The sequence below is a fragment of the Pelobates fuscus genome, chromosome 13, assembly GCF_036172605.1.
Source record: "Pelobates fuscus isolate aPelFus1 chromosome 13, aPelFus1.pri, whole genome shotgun sequence".
NCBI classification, from domain to species: Eukaryota; Metazoa; Chordata; class Amphibia; order Anura; family Pelobatidae; genus Pelobates; species Pelobates fuscus.
In genome coordinates this window covers 16,751,434-16,773,195 of record NC_086329.1, presented here as the reverse complement: position 1 = coordinate 16,773,195, position 21,762 = coordinate 16,751,434, and the positions used below count along the sequence as shown (strand labels likewise).

Sequence of the window (21,762 nt, the reverse complement as noted above, 5' to 3'; positions counted from 1 at the left end):
AATATTTGAATGTGATAGAGGTGGGGAAAAAATAAATAAAAAAATAAATGGCTCATTTAGATGGGAGCTCTAGAAAACATTATTCCGGAATATTATGTAAATCAGATAGTGGGGAAATATCTGTTTTGACTGCTGCCATTCCAGGGGATCTGCTAATAAATACCCAAGAGGTTGTGGACATTCTGGCTGTTGACCGTATGCAACAGGGAGGCAGTCTGCATGTTAAATCGCTATTTCAGTGTATTTATGCCCAAATCTTTTTTTTTTTTTTTAGCACACTTAGTACAGCATTTTTGTAGTTACCACTTAAGACATATTATATTTCGCACAATATAAGACAGTGGTGGAACATTCTGAATGAAAATGAGACTTATTAAATTGTTAAACAATGATTACTCCTAAGAATGATAGTGTGTCTAAGGAAATAAGAGCCATGTTTGTATGGACAGTGTACATAGAAGGACAATGATACACAGTTGACCTCTGAACAGAAATACAGTAGCGATTAATAAAATATACCTAGAATACATTTGTGTATATAGTACATTTTTATTAATCACTTATGTGTTTTGTACTACGCCTCCCATGATGCTTTGCCAGCATTATGGGTGTAAGAGCATTATGGGGGATGTAGTCCACAATATCTGGAGTGCCAAAGGTTGCCTATCCCTGCCTTAGACATAACTGGATAATCCCTAAATCCTGACGGTTAGTGGCTACCTGAGGACTGGGTTGGGAACCACTGGGCTAGAGAATCAATGGTTATTATGATTACTCAACAGTGTTAACGCACAGTCGCTTATATTCATATCCTCCATTTGGATAATCTTGTGCATGAAGATACAATTATGGATTTATTTATATGCATTTGAACAATGAAATAACTGTCCTATGATGAAGCTTATATTTCTATTGTTTTGTTTTTTTCTTGTACTTTATATATTTATTGAATGCTAAATGGCCTTCGTAATACGTCTTACGTTAACCTCTGATATTTTCCTGGAACAGAAATGTTGGGAAAGTACAAAGGTATGGAATATGATATTGCTTCTTATAAAATAATTGTAGATAATATCAAAGTACAGAGGTTGGGGCGCGCTAAACGCGAATGTTATCAATGTTAAATGAGTATATTGTGAAAAAATCTACTAACTATAGATTGAAACGTTTCTCATTTGTAATTTCAGGTAAAAATTATGGTGAGAATCTGCCCGTCTCAAAATACATCGGAATCTATGTCTTTCCTAAAAGTTGACACGCGGAAAAAACAAATTTCTCTTTATGATCCATCTTCGTCTGGTCCTTCCGTCTTAAGCCACAGAAGAGCCTTGGTTGCTGTCCCAAAGATGTTTGCATTTGATTCGGTTTTTCCTCAGGACGCTTCACAGGTAGAGCACTACCCCAGCATGCTTTCGTAGTTGGACCTTATTGAGAACCAAAGTACAATTAGTTAAAAAGTGAAACCTCATTTAATGACCTCATGTTCAAAGTAAAAAACACCACATTTGGTAAAAACAGTCAATCCACTTGATGGTTTAGTTTTTAGTTTTTTTTTGTTTTTTTTTTAAATATCAGTTCTGGAATCTTCACAATTTAGTAAAGAGGCCAATATAACAAAATAAATCAAATTATGATTTTAACAAACCTCTTACATGGTAGCAAGCCTGAAACAGCAGGTTAGAAGAAAAGGACCGATACACCCAAGATCTTTCATTGTTAAAGGGACACTGTACGCAGCTAACTGAAGTAGTCTGGGTGCTGTGTCCATTTTGCACTAAGTGCTGCAATGTAAAACATTGTAGTTCCAGAGAATGTTTACATTGCAGCTCTAAGTCTGCCCTCTGTGGCTGTCTTCCAGACAGCCACTAGAGGTCTTCCAGAATCCAAACGGACTTTTGGTCCGTTATCTGACGCTGGACGTCCTCACGGACCTCCGACGTCAGATTTTTCCCATAGGAAAGTATTGAATAATGCTTTCCTATGGGGAGGTCTAATGCGCGCGTGACCAATGATGTGCATTAGGTCGCCCCCGCTGGCTTACGTTGGAGCATGGGATGAGCCTGACCCAGCGCCGAGGGACATCGCTGCTGGATTCAAGTAAGTGGCTGAAGGGATTTTAACCACTTCAGCCCTGCGGGAGAGGGGGAGGAGGGGGACACCTATTAATCTATAGTGCCAGGGAAATTACTGTGATTTCCTGGCACTATAGGATCCCTTTAACATCTGGAAAATGCATACACCCCCTAGATAGGAACATAAAATAATTACACAATGGCACAAATTGTAAAAGAAAAAAAGTATGTACATACAACAGAATTAGACATATTTCTTTAAAAGCAACATAGTACAAGAAGAAATTCCACAATGTTAGAAAATAAACTGTTGTGTTATCACTTTATTATTCTTTTCCTACCTTTATCCACCACGATCTGACCAAGATCTTAGAGTTTGAGACTCCAATTAAGAAAATCAAATAAACCTATAACACTATTTGTCAGCGGTTACATTTTGAGTTGTCGTCAAGTCCAAGATCCTTCCTTACTGCACTTTTTGTATCGCTGGCTCTTTGTCCTCACATCTTCTATGTCCTTTCGCAGTCTAATTCAATTTGTGAAATAGAGCAATAGTGCAGGAACGGTTAACGTTATTGTACATTTTGTTTTACTTCGTCACGTGGTTATTTGTATGTTCATGAGGAATCTCCTGGCATTTTCCAGATGCCCAAGATGAGCACGTCTGGTGGATCGATCTCATTAGACCCACAGACAAAAAGCTTGTGGAGGGCGGGGGGGTATACGGTCATTATGTGTCTTGGAAATCGGAGACAAATTACAGCCGTTGTCGTATTGTCCTGTTTGTGTATGGCGCATAGAGGTCCGTAGATTCTAAAAAGGTGCATTCCATCCCATTACACTAATTAAGCGATATACAGAACATTGCTGCTTTACAAAGCAAGAATATGGTTAGACTGATTTCTGGTTTGGTAATAACAAATGCCATGACTAGATTCCAAGGATAGAACAGTCAAGAGACATGTAATACTAGCTGTCAGTAATGTGAAAAGACAATTTCTCCCTGCTTAAAATATCTCTGATACATATAAGTGACCGTTGACAAAATATTTTATGACATTAGCTTTATGGAAGTATCTACTTAATCTGAGGTCTGCTACATTTATGTTATTTCATGTAAAGCATTTCATGCAATGTTTCCATAGCACAAGGAGACCATTTAAATCAGATTATTGTAATACAGCAAGTGTCAGATTTTCAGTTTACCACCAGCTGCAAACGCCCAATATCCAATGTGGAGACCATGCTTTAAAACATGGGTGTATAACCTTTTGGCTTTCCCGGCCCACATTGGGTGAAGAGGATTTGTCTTGGGCCGCACATAAAATCTATAACATAATTACTTTATAGAAGAAAATCTCAAAATCCATTTTCCTAACTTTTTATATTTCATTTGTTTAGTAGATAACTCCCTTATTTGTTATCCTTATGTGGGATTGCCATATTTTAGGATTTCAAATTAGGGAGATATTTACTGAACACATACACATGTTAATACACAAAACCACATATAATTACTGGCACACACATACAAAAATCACATTCCAAAAGGCACATTTAGTAATTAAGAGGTCCACTAGCCTCCCTACCTTGCTCTGGGAGGGCTGGAGTGGATTTTCGGTCCCCAGTGTCTAGCGGTTATTTTTTATAAGGCGCCAACAAGTTCCGTAGCGCTGTACAATAGGTGGACTAACAGATAAAACCTCAATCATGGTCTCTTCTACAGCTCTGACTCATAACGGTGTGTGAGATTGTCGATGACAGCTCCTGTACACATGCATGATTAAGCAGTCGCCTTCATGAAAAACATGCATTGAGCTACTTTCCAAATCAATAGAATACAGACTGTGATTGCCTGTTTTATTATACTATATAGAGGGTAATTTACTAAAGTAAGAACTTTATAAAATCTAAGGCCAGACTAGCTGAACTAAACACAGAACTGACTTAGAGAATTATTCTAGTCTTGGCTATTCTGACCTTCGTTTACAATTCACTTTGAATTCTCACTTTAGTGAATACATTTGCTAAAAGATCTGCGGCCTGCTGTGACCATGCATTTACTCTACCGCAGCACAGACAGCATATTTAAAAACTTAATTTAAAATTTAAGGCTGAGTAGCCCAAACTGAAAGCATCGCTAACCTAGATCATTTTCCCATTTTGGCACTTTTGACCTGAAATTTGAATAACCCTGAAAAAGGGGGGTTGTTGGCCCTATGTGCGAGGTCAAACTGAATGGTAAACAAGGAAAATAAAGTCTTATGGTATCACTGCTCCAGGGGTCAGACTTATAGCTGTAGCAGTTTGTTACAAATTGCTGCAGGTGACAAGATTCCTGTTGCAATAATACAGAGCGGTTAATGTGCTTGGTGACATTCTAAAGGGACATTAAAGGCACAAAGACCACTTCATGTTATTGATGTGGTATGGGTTCAGGGTCTCTGTCCCCCTTAGTCCTGCAATGTAAAACATTGTAGTTTTTGAGAAACTGTAATGCTTACTTTGCAGCACGAAGACTGGCTCCAGTGGTTGTATATCAGACAGCCACTAGAGGCGCTTCCTGGGTTCTAACAGAATTCTAACAGAATGTGACTCCATGAAACAACGCTGGACTAATGTGCTTGCAGATTAACAAACGTTAAACAAAATTTTTAGTGTTTTATTTAGTGACAAATGACAGAGAAGCTTATTTCTTTACCTGTTCTGCTAAGAAATTATTCTATCACATAGAGAATTACAATATAACCTGAATAAACCCAACCGTTCATTATTTGGCATGATTCCAGAATAAATCTGCTCTTCGTTTTATTTTCAGGCGGAGGTCTGCTCTGGGACCGTCGCAGAAGTTATACAGTCTGTAGTGAATGGTGCAGATGGATGCGTATTTTGCTTTGGTCCCGTTAAGCTCGGTAAGACCCCAGATTCATTACATTTAATGACTATGTCAGTCTGCTAATTACATGCTGTCAGTTTCCGGTACAGCAAACAGAGAATATGAATAGATTATACCTTTTAATTAGTTACAAAACATGCTCACAGCCATTGCTATTGGGAACTTTAAGGTTGAAGTCATGATTTAAAAAAAACTTTGGAAAATATGTTCAACTTGTCTCAAAAAAATAAAATAAAAAATGGATATTTATTAATTTATTATAAGGGTTCTGTTGGAGCAATCATGCAAAAAAAAATATGAATGATTGACAACTTAAACAGAAACCAGCCTTACAATATCTGTTGATTTGATGACCAAATAAATACGTTTTTTTTTCACAAATCTAAATATCTTGGTGGGAAACAAAATTAGTCTGTATTTATTCTATGCAAATATCGCTGTAGAAGATTTTTGTGAAATTCTCAATGCATGACATATTTTTAGATTCGCAGTTGGAAGTGTGCATGTTAATGAAAGCCAGATTGAGTGTTCAAATGACTCCATTGTATTGCAAAACAATCGAAATCTAGCTCTGCTTTTTTTTTCCCCCCTCGTAGGTAAATCATACACTATGATTGGCAAAGATGCCTCTACACAAAGTCTTGGCATTGTTCCCTGTGCAATCTCTTGGCTTTTCAAGCTAATCAACGAACGGAAAGAAAAGACCGGGGTTCGTTTCTCAATCCGTGTCTCAGCAGTGGAGATCTTTGGCAAAGATGAAAACCTCAAGGATTTATTAGCTGAAGTAGCCAGCGGAAGCCTACAAGACGGGCAGTCCCCAGGAGTATATTTGCGAGAAGATCCAATATGTGGAACTCAGGTATAAAAAAAATATAAAGTATTGGATTATTTATTTGAGTTTTTTATTTATTTTTATTATATGTATTTTACTCAACGTCTAATTCCCGAATTTCTTTCTGAAAACCATTCTTATTGCTAGAAGCTCTTTTTCCTTTGGTGCACATATTTGTTTGATTGCTTTAGAGGAAAGTTTCATCATTGGGGGAAAATGTGCGCTATTGCCCTAATTAATAACTTGAGCCTTCTTACTCTTGCACTTTTGTTTCAGCTTCAAAACCAGAGTGAGCTGAGAGCCCCAACTGCGGAAAAAGCGGCCCATTTTCTCGACGCAGCACTCGCAGCCAGAAGTACGAGTAGACCGGATTGTGACGAAGAAGACAGGAGAAACTCGCATATGCTTTTCACGCTTCACATTTACCAGTATCGGATGGAGAAGAGCAGTAAAGGAGGAAGTACGTCACTAGATTCCTTACATTTTTGTCTTTTTCTTTTGATTTGGGAATATTGTTTAAATGGCAGAAAAGCACGGATGACATAGTTCCTCAGCAGGCAACCTTCGGCTCTCCAGATGCTGTGGACCAAGTCTCCCCTGATGCTTTGCCAGCATTATGCCTGGGAAAGCATGATGGGAGATGTAGTCCCTGACATCTGGAGTGCTGAAGGTTGCCTGCCTCTGACGTACTTAATGGATGGTTTTGGTCACAGGTTTTCTGTCCTTGTTCTTGAGTTTGACAATTATATTTTGGAAAAATAAATGTAATAATTCTATGGCAGAGATAAGATTTGATTTAGGCAACGGGTGTTCCTAATGTTACAGTCAGACTTCTTTAGTGTTAGTTTTGGAGTTAGTCACTAAACTGGGATATTTGTGGCATTTGCAAGGAGATTACCAGTTGTATGCCAGAATAGCTGAATGTTTGACATTTTGGCTTGAAAAATGCAATTCCCTTATAAATTCTCTATAATCACTGCTTTACTGAATAATAAAGTTTATACTTTAAAGGATCACTATAGGGTCAGGAACACAAACATGTATTCCTGACCCTATAGTGTTAACACCACCATCTAGCCCCTTGTGCCTCCATATATATAGCAAAATCTTACTGTATTCAGCAAGAAGCTGTAACTCTGCATGCTGTTAGACTCAGAAAAACAAGCAGTCTGCTGACATCACTAGAAGTGGTGGCCTGATCCAATCACACTGCTTCCCCATAGAATTGGCTGAGACTGACAAAGAGGCAGATCAGGGGCAGAGCCAGCCTGATTCAAACACAGCCCTGGCCAATCAGCATCTCCTCATAGAGATGAATTGAATCAATGAATCTCTATGAGGAAAGTTCAGTGTCTGCATGCAGAGGGAGGAGACTCTGAATGTTTGGATGGATTTTAGGCAGCCATGACCCAGGAAGGATCTCTAACAGCCATCTGAGGAGTGGCCAGTGAAGTTATCACTAGGCTGTAATGTAAACACTGCATTTTCTCTGAAAAGACAGTGTTTACAGCAAAAAGCCTTAAGGTAATGATTCTACTCACCAGAACAAATTCAATAAGCTGTAGTTGTTCTGGTGACTATAGTGTCCCTTTAAGCTATTTACTTAACGGTCTCCCATATCGATAGACAAACCCTGGTAATCCCTAGAGTTGCTTTAGAAACTCTATTTAGGAGCTATAAATGCAATGCTACTTCTTGCACAACCTCTTTTCTATCAAGTCATTTCTTTGTTCCACCCCCAAGACCCGGACAGTCCCGTGCCATCCTACGTACACAATGATTCTGTTAGATACTCTCTTCTGTCTGCTTATTTGGGAAAAAGGCCAATAGCAATCACTATGCAAGACTAATTGGAACATATCAGTTAATGTTCATTCTCTGTTCAAGTTATTTTAAAGTCACGTAAGGGACTGGAAACATGTGCTTTTGGGATACTATTGTTATTATCAATATATAGAGATTTGCCCCCCAAGTTGTTTATTTGTAAAATACGACTACAGAGCTGTAATCGGGGAGAGCTTTCTATTTGTTTCCATTTTAATCCTTCTGTTGTAAAAGGGATTCTTTAATCATCTCTTTAGAATAAAGGCCGACAATCAGTAGCCAACTTTATGGAGATCTGTAACTCCCATCATCTCCAGCAAGGTAGTGGCCAACGACATACTGGCTGAGTATCTTGGGAGTTGTAGTTCCCTTTACTCTATTCCTCTTCCAGCAGTGCCTTTATGGTTGGCAGCGGTGTTATTTTCTTTTTTCTGTAATTTTGGACTTTTCATATTGTTGTTTTGCTTTCACGGTCTGACATGTAAGTTAGCTCCGCAGCAGACTTATTTATTTCTTTTTAACAGGCTACGATGGGATAAAATAAAAGGGAGCCACACAACTACTACACAGGGTCATTATTCATAAGAAATCCATCTCCCATATATCATGTGGCCAGGTCTATGACTGGCACACAATTGTACGTGTTGGGCACCCAAGCATTGGCTGATAGAGTGCTGTTCAGTTTCTTTGAATCCTCATAAAACAGGCTGGGTGACAAGCTGAATCACATTATTTCTCCCCACAGGACAATACATCATAAATAAGAGAAAATCAATCTGCAAATAGGGAGGACTAACACACAAACGTAAAAGGGGCACTTCAAGAAGGAAAGGGTTCCCGTTTTTATCAATGCATTATCTACATAATAAACAATTATATAAAATACATTAAATATACGGATGCTCACCTGCAGTGTATTTGTCATAGTACACACAACTTTGTTTCTATATGTTGTTCGAACAGGAAAACATTGTGTCTCCCGTTACCTGTCAATCAGTTATCAGCATTGAGGTTGATCCTGATAGTTGAGTGACAGATGAAAGCAGGAGAACCCTGTGGCTCATGCTTCCTATAGGAGTATATGAAGAAAGTGTCAGGGTTTTCTGACCCTGATCTTTTGGTAATAAAAACCACACTTAAGGAAAGTTATCTGTGTCCATGAACCTGCTGTGAAAGGAATATTGTAGAGCTCATGAAGCGAAGAGATTCCACCAATCATGAATTTCTCCTACTGGCCTATAGACTCTGCTCATTTAATTTCCCATTAATTCCTGCCCAGCTGATGTTAATGAGATATGCAACAGCGGTTACATTTTTTACATAGGATGAGTGTATCTTCTAAATAAGCAGATTGTAAAGCTCTTGCACTCACATTGTTGCCACCGTGGCTCAACTTTTTCTGAAAGCCAAAGAGAGGGGATAGTGGCTGGCACAGTGTGCGAATGGCTTCTTTAGCGTTCAGATCGCAAAGTTGGAACTGCCTCTTTAGACTCGGTGAGAGAAAAGGACCGCAGCTACATGAAGCTGTAGGTAGGGGTAGGTGACTTCTTTGCAACATTATCTGTGCAATGACCAGAACTTCTTATGGTGCTTAGAATATAAATCCAGAGAAACCAATGGCATTTGGAAATCCTTCTTCCAACCTGCCTAGAAACTGCTCAAAACAAAAGAAAATTCTTTAGCCAACATGGATGGAAAAAGAAAGAATGTTATAAAGAAAGATACATGAAATTGGCTGGGAATAAAATGGCACTTCCTGTTATTAATGGCAGCCGTGTATATTGCGGGACACTTATAAGACACGGGGGAACGGAGGGAAGGAAGTTGCTGTAGGCCGCAACAATGGCAAGGCTGTGAAGTACAAAAAAAAAAAAGTTAAACCTGTAATATTCCTCCGGAGATTTGAAACCTTTTTGTCGGAAAGGTGGTCTTTCAATTCATTAGAATAACCGAGGCATTTGAATAATGAATGCATCTTCTGACAATCGTGTGAGAAAAAAAATGTGTGAATGTAAATGAACTTGCCTACAGGAAGATTGAAGTCAGAAAACGTGCAATAGAGAATTGAGGCATACATCTCTCTGAAAGCCAAGACCTGCCATTACTGGGCCAATTATTTTGTGTAATATGTTTTTAAAGGTTAAAGAGTCTGCATCGTGAAAACGAGACTGATTCATATACAATTAAAGTGTAGCCGTCGTGCATGAATCCCCAAACTATTGTCCCACATCCTGCAATGTAGTACTGGTCTTCAACTATGCACTTTTGTTTCTGTGTGTACAATTGGTAACTATGCACTAAAATCTACTCCATCAGAAAAAAATCCAAACATTTTATTTTTTTTGACACCTTAAGGGCCCATGTTGCCGATTGTTTTCATTGAACTTTCTGACTGCGTGGAATGTTCTGCTTATTTAGTTATGGCAGAGTTGTGCATTCCTACACTTTTTAAAGTGGGTAATTAGATTTTGTAAGGTGATACTTTGAAGAACACAGATGGCTGTGACTTAAATATATATTTATGTGTAGCTTACAAATTAGCCAATTTTAGCAGCATAATTATGAGACTTTCCACTTTAAATATTTTATACACACACCGCAGTATATTATTAGACATTCGGATTTGGGCGGCTTGTGCCTGTATTTTAAATATTCTTGGATATTCACAGAATTTGTGTTACGCTCGACTTTGATAGCTGTCCCAAATTGCTTGACTTGGGGGCATCTCTGTCAACTGAGCTTCGCTCAAATTCTGTTTTAAGAAAGGCTCACAGTCAAATCTATAGGGATTCATTTGATACAACTCAAATCAATTTTACATTCCTTACAGATAAGTAAATTAGCTAAGTAATCAACCAACTTGCAGCAGAATCCATCCCATCTAATCATAGATTTTATGTATTAAGTAAGCATGAACCAGTAATGATAAAATGACATTTGCTGGATGAGTTAATGAGCCACACCATTTGTTTCTGCATATGAATTTCCTCATTTTCAAAAAATATTAATTTATTGTTGCTATAGTAACCCCTTACCGCTACAATAATTGTTCTTAGCCTCTGGACTGGGATTTAAAAAAAATGGTTCAACATGACAATTTAGTGTATCCACAGTGCTTGGATCAGACGCATTTTACTCAACAGGGATTTTTCTTTTAGGAAATGTGATGGGCACTCCTTTGTCCTTGGGAAGAGACTCAAACAAGTTTTCTAGGATGTGTGTTTAGGACTTCTAATATTACAGTTGAAGAATCAGGGGGGGATGGCTTAAATTTTCTTTTGCATACAATTCTAGTTTGTTGTATAAAGTTTTCCATTGGGACTCTGTTTATCGTTAAGGATGTGCCGAAAGACTTTGACTTTCTCGAAAAGCATTTGTAAACGTGCCGTAAGACATAACTGTAGGCTTGCGTTGAGAATGTACTCCGTTCTCCGTTCACGTACAATACTCTACTAGGAGTGCATACATTAAGAAATGACCAACAACAACAACAACTTGCTAAAATAATATAACTTTAGGTTTTCTCTTAAACTGGGAAATGACCGGGGAATCTAAACTATTAGACCTAGATAGACTGGAAAAATATTCCAAATTAAACATTTTGGCAAAAATGTGACATTGCCTGCTCAACTTTCAGACTTGTATTGTAGAGAAAAAAAACTGAGAAAGGAAAAAGCAGACTACCAGTAGGTTGTACATTCTCTTAACAGACATACACTACAACGAGGAAGACGAAAACTCTAATAGAATGTATATATTCCTCTTGTAGATTTAGAGATAAAGGACATTACATATCCACACATCTGCTGAATATTTGAGTCAACTTCTTGGAAAACGAAATCATGACAAATGCCTGACTACACATTGTATAAAATTACAGAGTTTTAGAACTTTATTTTTTTAAGTTTTATTCTTTAAGCAAAAATAAAAAATAAAATCCATTTTGAACTGGGAATATGCAACATTTAAATGCATGTAAACATTTGGAATTTCACGAGATTAGAAGAAAGCTCCCTTTTAAACGGCATATCATAGTCATAATGAATTTCTATTCTCTCCTAGTGTCTGGGGGACGAAGCCGCCTGCACCTTATTGATCTTGGGAGCTGTGAAAAAGTTCTAAGCAAAAGCCGCGAAGGAGGGGGTCTCTGCCTGTCCCTCAGTGCTCTGGGAAATGTCATTATGGCTCTAGTGAATGGAGCAAAGCACATACCCTATAGGTAAATATTGGTGATGCACTCTGCATGTTGCTTTGTACAATTTGCATCTCAATGTTCAAATATAATGAATGCAAAAAACAGACAGACAGGTTTTTAGTGATTGTCAGATTCATCCGTTTCTATTTAAAAGTGCTATGCTACCTGGTGATTTTGGCTTGATAGCATCTGTGAATATTATGCCAAAGTAGAAAAACAGATGGGGAGGAAGAGGTGAGAGAAGGAAGAAATTGGGTCAAAAATAATCTTGCTTCTAGAGTCTTGTTTACAAAATTCAGTAAGGATAGAGTAACAGAACAAAATTGCACAGATTGATGGCAAAGTGTTAATTTTAAGCTGCTATTGTTCTTTTTGGCATTGCTATAGTGCCAACTTGTTCTGCAGCACTTTACAATTTTCGAAAGAAAGAAACTACAATAAATAAGAGAACTATAAAAATGTTACAGGAACAATAGTTTGAGGATCCTGCTCAAATGAGCTTACAGTCTAAAGGTTAAGCCGTTTCTTTAGAACTTAACTGTAGCACTACAGATACCTATCCAGCTGTTTTGTGCTACCATAAGCTGTGCTTTTGTTTACACTCTAACAACCACAAGTCACTAAAGTGGTTATGGTGCTATGATGACAGGGTTAGCATCCACTGGCTTCTGGGGAAAAACAAAAGAAAGTGGATGCTCCCAGCAGCTGCAGCAATATCAGTAATGCAGAAATTCCACTTCCACATTATCGACTGTGAATCCGTCCAACTTTGGGTGGCAATTGTCAATTCAGTGAAAGAGATTGTATTTTAACTACAGAGCCTCATTTGTCTCTGATTCTATTTTTACGGTCAATGCTATGAAAATGAAGGCACTATGTTGAGTGAGCCGCAGCCTTAGAATACTGTGGACACTGTATCTGCTCTTGGTTTACATCTTGAAATGTCTATTCTGAGTTTATTGGTGGTGTCGACACGTTGCAAACCAACTGCTCCACAAAACTGCTGAGCAGACAAGTGGGGATAAGGATACAATAAACACACGTACTCCCCATCAATATTATGGATAACAGGGGCTAATTGCTTCATTCCCTGAATTGTTTGCAAATTCTGCTGTCAATGTGGGAATAATTAAGCCCCCTTTTCTTACCATTGGGGTATTAAACGGGAGAGTGGCCAGGTTAGGTTACTGCTTGCTGTCATTTATAGTTCGGCAGACAGCTGGTATTAACGTAATCCCTTTACGTGCTTGTTGGCATTCATTTACAATACTAAAGTAACAATAAGGAATGCCTTCTCCCCCGCTCCCCTCCCGCACTGCAAATGCTCATCGCAGACTTCTAATTTCTATTTCTCCATGTTAAATAGGGACAGCAAATTAACTATGCTCCTGCAAGAATCTCTGGGGAACATCAACTGCAGAACCAGCATGATTGCTCACATCTCCGATTCTCCAGCAAATTATCTAGAAACTCTCTCAACGCTTCAGCTTGCCTCTCGCATTCACCGAATGAGGAAGAAAAAATCACGGGTTAGTTTGTTTCCCTGATTCTCTTTTTAGTGTTTGCAGCAATAAAATTGCTTTTATTTTTATTATTTTTATTATTACAACGTATGTAGCTTCTGAAAAAGAAAAGTCAACATACCAGAAAATTGCCATTGTTCAGAAAAACCTTGGCTGCTGAAGTAAAGCATATAACACCCTGAAGTGGGGGCAGAGGGGGGATTGCATTGCTTCTTGAGCTGGTTAATACCCCTGCCTGCTCTATGAATATCAGACTCAAACTGGTGTACAAAGAATAAACTCCGTAAGGACCAATTACATGTCAGAAATAATGTATAATCAGTCGCCCAACCGTTGGTCATTAAGGAGTTCTTTTTACGCCTTACATAGTGAAGGTTCTTTTGCATTCGCATGAAATGAAAACGGTTATTCATTTCTCACTCTGCTTAAAGGGTTAAAATAGTTGTTTGAAAACCACATAAGAAATATATGTACATAGTGCAAAGAAAACCCAATAGTATATTATATATATATATATGTTCATTTCACAATTAGCAGAGTTTGTAAATGTAATAACCGCGCAGGTCACATATTGTAACTGTTTTTTTTAAAGCACTAGTAATGTGCTTTTTTTGCATGGAAATTTTCACTAAGTGCAATCATTTTTGCTTTTAGTTTTGAACAGTTAAGACAAAAAAGAGACAATTACTTCTAATGTTGATTTCATTCATTTATAAAAAATACAATTCTCCCAACTGTTTAAATGGAATCGCCCCCCCCCCCCCCTCCACTTCCAGTTTAGATCTATCTTTGTCTAGCTGCAAATCAATGAAGCTCCTTTTAATCCAACAAGATTTTTTTATATATATAATTTATTTTAATGTCTCCCTTAAAAGGCTTGTGTGTGACTGAGAAGCTGGCAGCTGTTGTGTGATTGATATATTTTTTTCTGTCTCATTTCCTTCAGTATGCATCCAGCTCATCGGGTGGAGAAAGCTCTTGTGAAGAAGGTCGTGTCCGGAGACCCTCCCACATCAGACCATTCCATCCGAGAACTGTAGCAATAGACTCTGATTTTCCAGCTCTGGGGATGCTAAGTGATCCGGATTATTCTTCTAGCAGTGAGCAGTCTTGCGACACGGTCATCTATGTTGGCCCCAATGGTACTTCGCTATCTGACCGAGAACTAACGGACAATGAAGGGCCTCCAGAATTTGTTCCTATAATACCTTCCCTCCTCAAAAAAAGAAGCAAAGATAATTTATCTAATATCCGGAGTTCTGATAATGATCACTTTAAATGCAACACGTTTGCGGAACTGCAGGAGAGATTGGAGTGCATCGATGGAAGTGAAGAACCTGCTAGATTTCTCATTGAAGAAGCAGCTGCTGGAGCAATGTGTAGCAGCCTTTTTGATGAAAACATTCAGGCAAAGTCACAAATGGAAAAAATGGTAGAGTCGGCAGTTTGCAAAAGAACTGGTTTGCAAGATTTATCTCCCAAAAAGGGACAAAATGTTGATCTGTCGTCCACTTCCCAGCTAAATAGTCCAGGTTCTGAAACCAGTGCACCTCAGTTAAAATGTGAGCACCCTCAACAACATGCCAAAGCAGGACATGTAAAGGTGGAATGCAATTTGGACCGAGATCAAGTGACAATCATGGAATTACAAAATCCTGAAGTACCAAGTGTTTGCACAACAAAGGATCAACCAAATCTGGTCACTGAGCCTTCAGTGAAAGAGAAAACGTTTCAGGTGAGAAGACATCTCCCCGCTCCTGCTCCTTCTCAAGCCTGTTCGGAATCCTGGAGTAGTACAGGAGTGAGGACACCACCAGTTGGAATGAGCAAGCTGATAAACCAGGATAAGCACAATTTAATGGGTAGCACTTCTTCTTGCTGTAGCAATTCTAAACAGACTGGTCCAGTGGAAGTACACAGGTTTTGCTCAGCAGTGAAGGGCAAAGGCTTTGACCGTGATATATTAACCACAACAGTAACTTTGCAGAAGCCTGTGGAGCTTAATGGAGAAGATGAACTTGTGTTCACGGTTGTAGAAGAACTATCTGTTGGAGGTATGCTTGACAAAAAACGGCCTTCTAGTATCATTAGCTTTAACAGTGACTGCTCCTTACAGGCTCTTGCATCGGGGTCCAGACCAGTCAGTATTATCAGCAGTATTAATGATGAGTTTGATGCGTACACATCCCAAGTGACTGCAGCTGGTGTAAATATTGATATTGTTTATCCACTTGTAGAAAATCAGTGTGCATCTGGGAGCAGGCGCTCTTCTGTTAGTTCTTGGCTCAGTGAAGTAAGTATTTGTAGAATTAACAGTGATGGAGCCCAGACCTATGAGACGTACGTGCCCTACTCTACACACAAATGCAGTGAGATTGAAGAAGGTCTTAACCTTGATTCTGAAAAGTGGGCAAGCGTGCAGATAACTCGGAACCTTAATAACTCTCTTAATGACAGTGGGTTCTGCTTTTCGGAAATGGATAGTGAAAGTGCTGATTCCAGTCCCCTGTTTTCTAAGCACGAAAGAAGTGTAAAACTTTCTGAACTAACCCGAGCTAGTTCAACTGCTTATCCTGTAACTAACCAGCCTAAAGCTAGTTGCACGCAGGGTACTTTATCAGTAGAGACCTTTCATTCCAGTCTTCCTCGGAAACCTAGATCTACCTCATCTACAGCACACACGAATGCATTAAGTAGCAAAGAAAGCATGTTTGATGATCCATGGTTGGTGCGAACAAGCCATGACATTGTTGAAACAGACAGTCAGCCACTTTTTACAAAATCTTCCATTTTGGTCTCAGACAATCAGCTAAAACAGAACTCAAAACCCGCACAAATGGCCAACTGTGCCTCAAAGGCCATGAAATCACAAACCATGCTTGCATGTTCACAACAACGGGTTGTAGATGGGTGTGAAGTTGATGATAAATCACTTCCAAGAAAATCTGAACCTTTAACGAAAATGCCACAACTTAAGAGAGGTGCTACAACATTGGGTGTAGTGACAAACTACAGTTCTCAAGCAGATTGCATGAGCAAGGGATCAACAGAATTTTCTGATGGAAGTCTTAAGTCATCTGGAAATAAGAAAGGTTTACCTCAAAAAGGGAGCATGCTGCCTAGACCTGGGGGAACAAACCCTCCAGCTCCTCCTGTACGCAAATCAAGTCTAGACCAGAAAAATATTCCCTTGCATTCAAATAGTCTCACCAAATTAGAGAAACTGGAATGTAGCCGGTCTGGCCTCTTGGAAGATGACCAAGAAATCCAATTTAGCAGTAAAATCTATCCCAAGGGTGATCATTCTTTACCTAAAACGGTTTCAAGTTTGAAGGTGAAATCCAACAAAACAGAATGCGTTCAACGGTATGGGAGTCACATGTCTCTTGAGAGGTGTGATAGTCTGACGTCTGTGGGTTCTAGAACATGTGCACCACGTGATAATGGTTCTAGCTCTACCAAGGTAGGAAGAACAGCACCAAAACTTGGAGTCCCTTCTGCATCTTCCACAGTCACCTCACCTCCTTCATGTACAGCTCCTGTCAAGACTAATCAGGCAAAGAGTTCTCTTTCACAGAAAGCTTCCACGAATCTTAACAAAAATCGCAGCCTATCAACAAATGGTTCAAAATCTCTCAGCTCTTCTGTAAAATCTCTGAATCAAACCAGTGGGAAAAATTCTGGTATTCCACCCAGCGGAAAAGCCACCTCACGGTCTGTGCAGTGCATGAACAGCAAACCCACCAGAACAATTATGGGGACTAAGCAAGCTTTAAGGGCAGCCAATAACAGAGTCAATGAACTGGCCTCAGGTAGCTCTGGAAAAATGGGCCATTGCAGAGGTTCAACAGATTCAGACAGTGGAAACGATAGTGGTATCAACCTCAGTGATGAAAAATCTCAAGCTTCTATGTTGCCATCACCATACAGTAAAATAACTGCACCACGACGACCTCAGCGATATAGTAGTGGCCACGGCAGTGATAACAGTAGTGTTCTAAGTGGTGAACTTCCCCCAGCCATGGGAAGGACGGCTCTTTTCTATCACAGTGGTGGCAGCAGTGGATATGAAAGTATGATACGCGACAGTGAAGCCACAGGAAGTGCATCTTCAGCCCATGACTCCATGAGTGAAAGTGGAATGTCTTCATCTGGTCGCATGAGAAGCTTAAAATCCCCAAAGAAAAGAGGTAACTTGGTCTATTTTTTTTATTCTTTAGTTTTATTTTGTATTTTTTTTTTTTTTAAATGTTAAGGAAAAATGTTAAGTTATATGTGTTTTAAATAGGAAGATGTGGTAGGTAGGAACGTTCTTTAAGGAAATCAGAGGTTATGTAGAATTCACCAAAACATGTAAACGTGAACATACTACTAGCTAACGTTGAAACCAAGCATAGACATGCCTGACTATCGGCAGCAAGGAAGTCTGTATATTGTAGGAAAAAGTTGTAGCATACAAATAATGTATTAAAATTTGTATGTGCCATTTCTGTGATTGGTTCTTCTCTTGGTAGCTATGTGTTCTCAAGCACTGTAGTTTGGAATTATGCTATCAAAAGAAATTTATACGGATTTGATTAGGGGATTTGTAATAAAACAAATACCCTAATAAGATAAGAATACATATAAAATAAGAAGTCCCTCCATCCCTCCCCATTTAAATACATTTTTACTAAGCATAAAATATTATTGTGAGACATGGACCAAATGACTGTACATGTGTTAATTATCATACTGAGCAGTGAGACAAAGAAAACTGAAAACATGTCCATGATGATGATTGTCTACCTAGAAGCACAAATCATATCATTATTTCCAGTTCATGCACTAACCACCATCAACTGAGAAAAATAACCTTTAAAAAAAAAAAAAAAATGAATGTAAAGCTTAATGGGAATATCTGCATTCACGTGCTTTTACTAAGGCCCCACTGTTTTTGTTGACCGTAGACATATTCTGTGATTCAAGGAGTGATGTTTTAAGTTCTTTAGGTCATTATCTTTTAGCTTAAATGTGTCCACCTTCTTAAAGGTCTTCAAAGACGTCGGCTTATACCAGCTCCTCTTCCTGAGAATGCTACAGTGGGAAGGAAGGCAAATCATACTGGCCAATGGGTCGATTTGCCACCTCTGTCTGGCACTTTAAAGGAACCGTTTGAAATCAAGGTTTATGAGATTGATGATGTGGAGCGGCTTCAGCGGCACCGAGCTGAGGAACCAGAGGTAAGCATTTATCTTCTCCCCAAAGAAAGAATCCGAAACTTGTCCTCAGTGGGGTTTTTTTTTTCTGTGTGATAATAATGGCAGAGGTATTCAGCAGTAGTTTTGGGGTGTGTTTTTGGTTCTCTCAAACAGTCCATAAAAATGTTTCTGATAATTGGTAGAAATCCGAGACCATAGATCATACAAAGCCCTGAAGATATCTAGCACTCAGATTACAAAGACATTTTGGAAATTGATTGCAATTAAAATGTCATAACTTCTATTTTTTTTAAATTCATATGTTGGGGTACGCTTATCTGGCAGAGAAAATATAATTGCTCTTGGCCGTAAATTCTGTTTAACGTGACTGATGTTGTGAGCAGAGAATATCAATGAACGTATTATGGGAAGTATTTTATTTTCGGATGAAGACGAATAAAACTTTATCGCTTTCTGCATGTGCTGGGGTCATTACCTCTTTATGTAAATCATATAAAGTGTTCTGCACAAGCTCCCATTAAATCTCGCATAGTTAGATTGATTTTGCTGTAATCAGAAAACAGTCCAGTGTTTTTTTTTTTTGTTTGTTTTTTATATTATATTACATATTTGCACTGACTTGTTCTGTCTGTCTTTTTTTTATGCCAGCCTTTTCAAGATATGGAAAAGGTAAGGGCAAACTCTTTATAATATACGTGCAGGGGTGTTGCTAGGTTCCAGAACCACTTTGGGCTTGATGACCCCTACACTCACCGAGAGGTGGGGATGTCCAAAAATAAGGACATTGTGCTACTGATTATTTCTTGGTTCTCAGTGAAAGTATTGCCAGGAAATCAATGTGACCCTGTCCTCCTACCCCATTAATAGTGGGGAGTACATCAAAGTTCTGTTCCCTAGAACCCTCCAAACTGTTACCTGAGGGGCACCACACCATCTTCCTTAATAATCCAGTGGATCACTCTACTAGTGATCTTTTTTTTTCAGCAGCGGGCTGATTTGAGTAGTTAAAATTTAAAACAAAAAATCTTCTTGGCCCTTCCACAACGTGTTGAGATCCAAGGCTTACGGAGTAAAATTTCCAGGGCTTCAGCCCAAAAACTTCCCTTCCTAGCAACACCTATGCATAACAATATATGAAACAACATAATTATCTATGCCTGTATTCATATGGAGCTTTTATTGCCAAATGTTACATTCTAATCACATATACTGATGTACGGATACATGCAATTTTCTTGGGTTTTATTACTTTATTGGCAATCTAATATTTGTATATTTAGCCAAAGTAAACAGAATTTGACACAAGTTGATGGGATGTACACAGTAAACCACTATACGCACCACCACTAACTATGGATTAAAAAAGCTATTTTTGCACCTGGCAGAAGTTGTATATACAGTATTACAGACCTTAGAACTTATTGAAAGAGGGGAGAAAGGAATAAGATAAAATCAGAAGTATAACTCATCATATGAATAATGTACAGCACTGTATGGCCAATCAATATTCAGGAATGCACAATACAGTTGCAATACAAAAATGAATTGCACTTCATTACAATTATTATATGTTATACCATTTCTGCAGTGTTGTGTATATAATTTAAAAAAAAATTAAAAAAATTGGTTACTTAGTTAGGAAATACACTTTACACAGAGATTGCTGTAAAATACATGTATTCAATTTTTTTGGATTATAGATAAAAGACCTGCTCCAGCAGTGTTTACTAAAATGTTGACTACAAGTTGAAATCTTGATATAATCTATTTGATTACATTTCCTAGTCTTCATCATACAATATTGGAGATAAACAACAGTGGAATTGTGGGATATGAATATGTTGGACATGATATACAAATAGATTTCAAACTTCTTTTTTTTCTCATTCATTAGGAAGGGTTATGATTTGTAATTAAATATCTGGGGCTGTGTATCCAGAGGAATTTTGGGGTGATGTTCTAAAATTAGAAGAATCACAATGGAAATAAATAGAATGGATTTTTTTTCGGATTCTTCCACCTAAATTGTATTTGTACATATCTGTATATTCATACCTGTGCATTCATGTTTGCATGTTGTACCCAACTACGCACATTTGTTCTAAAGGGTCTCATGTACTTCAACAACAAGCTGAAGATCATAGAAAGGCGGCAGCAGAAGATTAAGGACGTGAAGGCGAAATACGAACTACTGAAGGAGGAACTAGAAGAGACAAAAACTAGGTTGATGATGGATCCAAATAAGTGGAGAGGACAATGTAAGTATCTGCTTTCATCAGTTAGACTTGCATTTGGCTTAATGCCGTAATGTCAAAATCAGCTAGAAATAGTTTCTAAGAATTTCTACAAAATTTGCATAATCCAACATTTCTTAATCATTTCATTTTAAAAATGGAAGTGCAGTAGGGTAAACTTAAGGATTTATTTCAATGTTTAAATTGGCCAAAAAGGAGACTTGTGTTTCTGAGAGTATGGTTGGCGGTGGCATTAGGGACCGCACCATGGATAGAATTTTTTTGGGGGGTGTTTTTTGATTTATGTAACAAACAAAAACTTCAAGAGCCGTATAATCAAGAAAGAAATGTATTCGTCTTCAGCAGTGAAAGAAACTCTGTTCAATATGCACCAATAACCACCCTTAACCCCTTAAGGCCCAAACTTCTGGAATAAAAGGGAATCATGACATGTCACACATGTCATGTGTCCTTAACGGGTTAAAGTAGATAAATACTGCTAGTGGCGTAATTACAGCTAATAATATGTTAGACCAGTGGTGGGCATCCTTCGGCACTCCAGATGATGTGGACTACATCTACCATATTGCACTTACAGCCATAATGCTGACAAAGCATCAGCACCCAACATCTGTAGCGCCAACGGTTGTCGACCCCTGAACTAGGAGATGGTCTAAATACGGCTATAAGAGAGGAGGTTATTCGTTGGGAGTATCACCCTCAATTACAAAGACAGCAGTAACCCTAGGAAGGGAAACACTTGTCCAATCACATTATTAGCGTCATAAAAAGATTCTTACAAGAAGAAGAAGAAAAAAAAAAGCACAGATGTATATTAAAAATAAATCAAAGTCTATAATGCGTAATCCATAAGATAACTAGTTTCAGCCAAAGTGCCATTTTCAAGGGATAATGGATAAACATATATGTGAACGAACATGACTCATTTGTTATGATATATTTTTCTAAGAAACCTTTTGGTTTC

The 21,762-nt window shown here is 38.4% G+C and overlaps 1 protein-coding gene across 3 annotated transcripts in view; it reads left to right on the top strand.

The window, feature by feature from the left end:
• Positions 1 to 21,762, top strand: part of KIF26A (kinesin family member 26A) — a 144,125-nt gene that overhangs the window by 120,487 nt on the left and 1,876 nt on the right. For 2 of the 3 annotated variants that reach the window (XM_063439957.1, XM_063439958.1), the window contains exons 6-15: positions 1,188 to 1,388; positions 4,891 to 4,984; positions 5,565 to 5,827; positions 6,077 to 6,260; positions 11,687 to 11,843; positions 13,186 to 13,348; positions 14,289 to 17,532; positions 18,374 to 18,564; positions 19,192 to 19,212; positions 20,651 to 20,801. In XM_063439957.1, coding sequence (XP_063296027.1) covers positions 1,188 to 1,388; positions 4,891 to 4,984; positions 5,565 to 5,827; positions 6,077 to 6,260; positions 11,687 to 11,843; positions 13,186 to 13,348; positions 14,289 to 17,532; positions 18,374 to 18,564; positions 19,192 to 19,212; positions 20,651 to 20,801 — 4,669 coding nt within the window. The remainder of the gene's footprint in view (positions 1 to 1,187; positions 1,389 to 4,890; positions 4,985 to 5,564; positions 5,828 to 6,076; positions 6,261 to 11,686; positions 11,844 to 13,185; positions 13,349 to 14,288; positions 17,533 to 18,373; positions 18,565 to 19,191; positions 19,213 to 20,650; positions 20,802 to 21,762) is intronic. The other variant, XM_063439959.1, reaches the window with a different exon arrangement.